An 8,664-nucleotide genomic window follows, 5' to 3' on the forward strand; every position below is an offset into this window, starting at 1 on the left:
AAAACATGTGTGTTTTTTATGTACCTGGCTTTGTGCACGGGGGGAGGGAGCATAAAAACATGTTTTATTTTTGGTATGTATTTGGTATGGGGTTTGAGGCTGGGTTTCTGTACAGGGGGGGCACTGTTTGGGGTCTGAGGCTGGGTTTCTGTAAAGGGGGAGGCACTGTTGGGGTCTGAGGCTGGGTTTCTGTACAGGGGGCACTGTTGGGGTTTGAGGCTGGGTTTCTGTAAAGGGGGAGGCACTGTTTGGGTCTGAGGCTGGGTTTCTGTAAAGGGGGGCACTGTATGGGGTTTGAGGCTGGGTTTCTGTAAAGGGGAGGCACTGTTTGGGGTCTGAGGCTGGGTTTCTGTAAAGGGGGGCACTGTATGGGGTTTGAGGCTGGGTTTCTGTAAAGGGGGGCACTGTTTGGGGTCTGAGGCTGGGTTTCTGTAAAGGGGGGCACTGTATGGGGTCTGAGGCTGGGTTTCTGTACAGGGGTGGGGGGACTGTAAGGGGTTTGAGGCTGGGTTTCTGTAAAGGGGAGGCACTGTTTGGGGTTTGAGGCTGGGTTTCTGTAAGGGGGCACTGTTTGGGGTCTGAGGCTGGGTTTCTGTAAAGGGTGGGACTGTTTGGGGGTTTGAGGCTGGGTTTCTGTAAGGGGGCACTGTTTGGGGTCTGAGGCTGGAGTTTCTGTAAAGGGGCACTGTATGGGGTTTGAGGCTGTTTCTGTAAAGGGGGACACTGTTTGGGGTCTGAGGGGCTGGGTTTCTGTAAAGGGGGAGGCACTGTTTGGGGTCTGAGGCTGGGTTTCTGTAAAGGGGGGCACTGTATGGGGTTTGAGGCTGGGTTTCTGTAAAGGGGGGCACTGTTTGGGGTCTGAGGCTGGGTTTCTGTAAAGGGGGCACTGTATGGGGTCTGAGGCTGGGTTTCTGTACAGGGGGTGGGGGGACTGTATGGGGTTTGAGGCTGGGTTTCTGTAAAGGGGGAGGCACTGTTTGGGGTTTGAGGCTGGGTTTCTGTAAAGGGGGGCACTGTTTGGGGTCTGAGGCTGGGTTTCTGTAAAGGGGGACTGTTTGGGGTTTGAGGCTGGGTTTCTGTAAAGGGGCACTGTTTGGGGTCTGAGGCTGTTTTGCAAAGGGGGGCACTGTATGGGGTTTGAGGCTGGGTTTCTGTAAAGGGGGGACACTGTTTGGGGTCTGAGGCTGGGTTTCTGTAAAGGGGGAGGCACTGGTTTGGGGTCTGGGGCTGGGTTTCTGTAAAGGGGGCACTGTATGGGGTCTGGAGGCTGGGTTTCTGTAAGGGGGCACTGTTTGGGGTCTGAGGCTGGGTTTCTGTAAAGGGGGCACTGTATGGGGTCTGAGGCTGGGTTTCTGTACAGGGGGTGGGGGGGACTGTATGGGGTTTGAGGCTGGGTTTCTGTAAAGGGGGAGGCACTGTTTGGGGTTTGAGGCTGGGTTTCTGTAAAGGGGGGCACTGTTTGGGGTCTGAGGCTGGAGTTTCTGTAAAGGGTGGGGACTGTTTGGGGGTTTTGAGGCTGGGTTTCTGTAAGGGTGGGGACTGTTTGGGGTTTGAGGCTGGGTTCTGTAAAGGGTGGGGACTGTTTGGGGTCTGAGGCTGGGTTTCTGTACAGGGGGGCACTGTTTGGGGTTTGAGGCTGGGTTTCTGTAAAGGGGGGACTGTATGGGGTTTGAGGGGCTGGGTTTCTGTACAGGGGACACTGTTTGGGGTCTGAGGCTGGGGTTTCTGTACAGGGGGCACTGTATGGGGTTTGAGGCTGGGTTTCTGTAAAGGGGGGACTGTTTGGGGTCTGGAGGCTGGGTTTCTGTACGGAGGGGGGGACTGTTTGGGGTTTGAGGCTGGGTTTCTGTACAGGGGGGACTGTTTGGGGTCTGAGGCTGGGTTTCTGTAAAGGGGGGACTGTTTGGGGTCTGAGGCTGGGTTGTAAAGGGGGCACTGTTTGGGGTCTGAGGCTGGGTTTCTGTAAGGGGGACTGTATGGGGTTTGAGGCTGGGTTTCTGTAAAGGGGGGACTGTATGGGGTCTGAGGCTGGAGTTTCTGTAAAGGGGACTGTATGGGTTTGAGGCTGGGTTTCTGTACAGGGGGCACTGTTTGGGGTCTGAGGCTGGGTTTCTGTAAAGGGGGGACTGTTTTGGGGTCTGAGGCTGGGTTTCTGTACAGGGGGCACTGTATGGGGTCTGAGGCTGGGTTTCTGTACGGGGAACTGTTTGGGGTTTGAGGCTGGGTTTCTGTACAGGGGGACTGTATGGGGTTTGAGGCTGGGTTTCTGTAAAGGGGGGACTGTATGGGGTTTGAGGCTGGGTTTCTGTAAAGGGGGGACTGTATGGGGTTTGAGGCTGGGTTTCTGTACAGGGGGGCACTGTTTGGGGTTTGAGGCTGGGTTTCTGTACAGGGGGGGACTGTATGGGGTTTGAGGCTGGGTTTCTGTAAAGGGAGGCACTGTTTTGGGGTTTGAGGCTGGGTTTCTGTACAGGGGGGAACTGTATGGGGTTTGAGGCTGGGTTTCTGTACAGGGGGGGGAACTGTTTGGGGTTTGAGGCTGGGTTTCTGTAAAGGGGGGGACTGTATGGGGTTTGAGGCTGGGTTTCTGTACAGGGGGACTGTTTGGGGTTTGAGGCTGGGTTTCTGTACAGGGGGCACTGTTTGGGGTTTGAGGCTGGGTTTCTGTAAAGGGGGGACTGTTTGGGGTTTGAGGCTGGGTTTCTGTAAAGGGGGACTGTTTGGGGTTTGAGGCTGGGTTTCTGTACAGCACTTTGAAAACATCTGCTGATGTAAAACAAGGGGCTTTATAAATACATCTGATTGATTGTCACGCTGAAAACAGGATAGGGACGAACCCCAAACTGTTGCCACAAAGTTGGAAGGAACGGAATCATCTAGAATGTCATTGTATGTTATTAAAGATTTCTCCTTCGGTGGAACGAAAGGAGCCCCGAACCATGAAAGAAACAGCCCCAGACCATTATTCCTCCTCCACCAAACTTTACAGTTGGCTCTATGCATTGAAGCAGGTGGCGTTCTCCTGGCATCCTCCAAAACCCAGATGTGTCCGTTTTAACAGGACCCCCCCAACAGTAACAGCCCCAGACCATTATTCCTCCTCCACCAAACTTTACAGTCGGCACTATATACAAACCCAGATGTGTCTGTCAGACTGCCAGATGGAGAAGCGTGATTTATTTCTCCGGAGGACATGTTTCCACTGCTTCCAGAGTCCAACGGCGGCGAACAATAAAGCAACTCTGGCAAGACAGAGACATTTAAAAAGAAACCCGAAACCTTTACACATTTTGAAAGTGTTTATAATTCATAAACATGATCTCCAGCTATGTTGCTGACATTTTGCAGTTTCGTTTCTAGGGTCAGGGAACAACACTTATTTTATTTAATGGGTGGCCCTTGGACTAATAATTATCAATTGTATTACCTAGTTGGCAATTGTATTACCTAGTTGGCAAGCTAATAACATTTGAATGGGTGGCCCTTGGACTAATAACTATCAATTGTATTACCTAGTTGGCAAACTAATAACATTTGCAAATTGGACTCGAACCAGTCACACTCGAAGTACCGTTACCTATCGCTCCACTAATACCGCGGCCCTTACCGGACACCGTGGATACAACTATTTTAAGATCTCAAGAGACATTTCACACCGGTTACACCAACACATTTCTGGTTTAAGATACAACAAAAAAATATGCACATTTGCACAAAAATCCACCCTCGGTCTATAGCTCACTAACATTTCCTTGCAATCGGGATGCAGGAAAAAAAACTAACGTTGTAGTTAGCTAGATAACGTTAAATTTCTAACGTTAATAAGCTACGGCACTAAAGCATTTCACCAATCGCTCCAACATTTCCAATGAATTAAGAGAAACATCAATTCCAGATTAGAAAACGTGAAAACTAACCTGGTTTCGATCTTCTTCTTTTTAAACGAAGCAGACGATTTTAAGGTTTTCAATGTTTTTCACTCTGCGAAAAGAAGGGGTTTCCTTCTTGTAAAATAGCTCCGTTAGCATCTGCCGAATCGGAGGGAAAAAAGGAGCGCACCAATTCCTGTGTTACCGGAAACTAAACCCCATATGTAAATCTCGAAGAATATCGCGAGAACTCTTCAAACATCTGGCGTGACTTGGTGGGGTTTGAAACCATTCATTCATTTCTCTGTACTCGATGTAAAAGTCACATCGATTTATTTACATGACAAAATATATTCATTTGACAATATATTAACATTCCTCAACGATACACGTAGTAATAAACAGATTAGGAATATTTTTTGGGGGGTGATATTAGCCACATTATACTAGATATTTTTGTGGTTGAATATCTATGGGGACATAGTCAATGAGGGAATGGCTAAAACATATTGTATCTGTAACAAGGTAAAGGAGGTTTAATTTAAAATGTGACGTGGAATTTGTCCTGTAAAACATGTTTTTGGAAAGATTCAAGCTGAATATAATTGTGATAATTGAGATAATTGTGATTTCTGTGGAATGGAGAAGGTATCGGACCATTTGTCATTAGTTGGTTGTTTTATTTATAGGATCATTTTGGGGGGGGGGGGTTGAAGTACAAAACTTTGTTACGAAGAAAACAGGACGGGTTGTACATTTTTTATGGTTTTGATATAATTATTTATTTCCCAAAATTATGACATTGAGGAAGATGTGAGATGTGTATATTTAATTCAACTGCCAATTTAACTTGTGCCCCCAGACATTGACTCTGTACCGTAACACCCTGTATATAGCCTCCACATTGACTCTGTACCGTAACACCCTGTATATACCCCTGTATATAGCCTCCACATTGACTCTGTACCGTAACACCCTGTATATAGCCTCCACATTGACTCTGTACTGTAATACCCTGTATATAGCCTCCACATTGACTCTGTACCGGTACCCCCTGTATATAGCCTCCACATTGACTCTGTACCGTAATACCCTGTATATAGCCTCCACATTGACTCTGTACTGTAATACCCTGTATATAGCCTCCACATTGACTCTGTACCGGTACCCCCTGTATATAGCCTCCACATTGACTCTGTACCGTAACACCCTGTATATAGCCTCCACATTGACTCTGTACCGTAACCCCCTGTATATAGCCTCCACATTGACTCTGTACCGTAATACCCTGTATATAGCCTCCACTTTGACTCTGTACCGGTACCCCCTGTATATAGCCTCCACATTGACTCTGTATCGTAACACCCTGTATATAGCCTCCACATTGACTCTGTACTGGTACACCCTGTATATAGCCTCCACATTGACTCTGTACCGTAATACCCTGTATATAGCCTCCACTTTGACTCTGTACCGTAACACCCTGTATATAGCCTCCACATTGACTCTGTACTGTAATACCCTGTATATAGCCTCCACATTGACTCTGTACCGTAATACCCTGTATATAGCCTCAACATTGACTCTGTACTGTAATACCCTGTATATAGCCTCCACATTGACTCTGTACCGGTACCCCCTGTATATAGCCTCCACATTGACTCTGTACTGTAATACCCTGTATATAGCCTCCACATTGACTCTGTACCGGTACCCCCTTTATATAGCCTCCACATTGACTCTGTACTGTAATACCCTGTATATAGCCTCCACATTGACTCTGTACCGTAACCCCCTGTATATAGCCTCCACATTGAAACTGTACCGTAATACCCTGTATATAGCCTCCACATTGACTCTGTACTGTAATACCCTGTATATAGCCTCCACATTGACTCTGTACCGTAACACCCTGTATATAGCCTCCACATTGACTCTGTACCGTAACACCCTGTATATAGCCTCCACATTGACTCTGTACTGTAATACCCTGTATATAGCCTCCACATTGACTCTGTACTGTAATACCCTGTATATAGCCTCCACATTGAATCTGTACTGTAATACCCTGTATATAGCCTCCACATTGACTCTGTACCGTTACACCATGTATATAGACTCCACATTGACTCTGTACCGGTACCCCCTGTATATAGCCTCCACATTGACTCTGTACCATAATACCCTGTATATAGCCTCCACATTGACTCTGTACCATAATACCCTGTATATAGCCTCCACATTGACTCTGTACCGTAATACCCTGTATATAGCCTCCACATTGACTCTGTACCGGAACCCCCTGTATATAGCCTCCACATTGACTCTGTACCGGTACCCCCTGTATATAGCCTCCACATTGACTCTGTACTGTAATACCCTGTATATAGCCTCCACATTGACTCTGTACCGTAACCCCCTGTATATAGCCTCCACATTGAAACTGTACTGTAATACCCTGTATATAGCCTCCACATTGACTCTGTACTGTAATACCCTGTATATAGCCTCCACATTGAATCTGTACTGTAATAACCTGTATATAGCCTCCACATTGACTCTGTACCGTTACACCATGTATATAGACTCCACATTGACTCTGTACCGGTACCCCCTGTATATAGCCTCCACATTGACTCTGTACTGTAATACCCTGTATATAGCCTCCACATTGACTCTGTACCGTAACCCCCTGTATATAGCCTCCACATTGACTCTGTACCGTAATACCTTGTATATAGCCTCCACATTGACTCTGTACTGTAATACCCTGTATATAGCCTCCACATTGACTCTGTACAGGAACCCCCTATATATAGCCTCCACATTGACTCTGTACCGGTACCCCCTGTATATAGCCTCCACATTGACTCTGTACCGTAATACCCTGTATATAGCCTCCACATTGACTCTGTACTGTAATACCCTGTATATAGCCTCCACATTGACTCTGGACTGTAATACCCTGTATATAGCCTCCACATTGACTCTGTACCGTAACACCCTGTATATAGCCTCCACATTGACTCTGTACCGTAATACCCTGTATATAGTCTCCACATTGACTCTGTACCGTAATACCCTGTATATAGCCCCCACATTGACTCTGTACTGTAATACCCTGTATATAGCCTCCACATTGACTCTGTACCGTAACCCCCTGTATATAGCCTCCACATTGACTCTGTACCGTAACCCCCTGTATATAGCCTCCACATTGACTCTGTACCGTAATACCCTGTATATAGCCTCCGCATTGACTCTTGACTGTATATAGCCTGTGACTCGGTAATACCCCCTGTATATAGCCTCCACATTGACTCTGTACTGTAATACCCTGTATATAGCCTCCACATTGACTTGACTAACACCCTGTATATAGCCTCCACATTGACTCTGTAACCCCTGTATATAGCCTCCATTGACTCTTGTAAACCCTAGCCTCCACTTTGACTGTAATACCCTGTATATAGCCTCCACATTGACTCTGTACTGTAATACCCTGTATATAGCCTCCACATTGAATCTGTACTGTAATAACCTGTATATAGCCTCCACATTGACTCTGTACCGTTACACCATGTATATAGACTCCACATTGACTCTGTACCGGTACCCCCTGTATATAGCCTCCACATTGACTCTGTACTGTAATACCCTGTATATAGCCTCCACATTGACTCTGTACCGTAACCCCCTGTATATAGCCTCCACATTGACTCTGTACCGTAATACCTTGTATATAGCCTCCACATTGACTCTGTACTGTAATACCCTGTATATAGCCTCCACATTGACTCTGTACCGGAACCCCCTATATATAGCCTCCACATTGACTCTGTACCGGTACCCCCTGTATATAGCCTCCACATTGACTCTGTACCGTAATACCCTGTATATAGCCTCCACATTGACTCTGTACTGTAATACCCTGTATATAGCCTCCACATTGACTCTGGACTGTAATACCCTGTATATAGCCTCCACATTGACTCTGTACCGTAACACCCTGTATATAGCCTCCACATTGACTCTGGACTGTAATACCCTGTATATAGCCTCCACATTGACTCTGTACCGTAACACCCTGTATATAGCCTCCACATTGACTCTGTACCTGTATATAGTAACCCCTGTAGCCTATAGCCTCCACATTGACTCTGTACCGTAATACCCTGTATATAGCCTCCGCATTGACTCTGTACCGTAATACCCTGTATATAGCCTCCGCATTGACTCTGTACCGTAATACCCTGTATATAGTCTCCACATTGACTCTGGACTGTAATACCCTGTATATAGCCTCCACATTGACTCTGTACCGTAATACCCTGTATATAGCCTCCACATTGTTATTTTACTGCTGCTCTTTAACTATATTTCACTGTAAGGTCTACTACACCTGTTGTATTCGGCGCATGTGACAAATAAAATATGATTTGATAATAATACTAGGGACATTTCATATTCACAAATGAAATTGGTCTATTTCAAAACCTAACCTTTTTCCACAATATAAAATTAATATAAACATTATGGCACAACTTAAACTAAAATGAAAATACCAAAAGGAAATTCGAACTTGTTGTATTATTAATTAATATAATTTGTTTGTTTAGGATTCCTAACGATGTAAATAGTTTCTATGTGACTATTCCTCTTTAGTTTGTTGATACTTGTTTGTAAAAAAAAAGTTTCAAAAAAGGAGAAATTAAAAAAATATGTAAGAGACAGTAACACCCAAAAGGGGTCGTTTGAGGGGGTCAGGCTGAAGAGACCGACTCCAGACCAAAGG

General features: G+C 45.9%; 1 protein-coding gene across 1 annotated transcript; it reads right to left on the reverse strand.

Annotated features, from left to right (window-relative positions):
* Positions 1 to 113: 113 nt before the first annotated feature.
* LOC135566231 (uncharacterized) lies at positions 114 to 2,763 on the reverse strand (the record flags this gene model as incomplete). The annotated part of the gene is made up of 1 exon (XM_065014024.1): positions 114 to 2,763. A coding segment is annotated over exon 1 (2,650 nt), but the record flags the coding sequence as incomplete, so codon positions are not given.
* Positions 2,764 to 8,664: the final 5,901 nt, after the last annotated feature.

This window comes from Oncorhynchus nerka, unplaced genomic scaffold (assembly GCF_034236695.1).
Source record: "Oncorhynchus nerka isolate Pitt River unplaced genomic scaffold, Oner_Uvic_2.0 unplaced_scaffold_6595, whole genome shotgun sequence".
Taxonomy (NCBI): Eukaryota; Metazoa; Chordata; class Actinopteri; order Salmoniformes; family Salmonidae; genus Oncorhynchus; species Oncorhynchus nerka.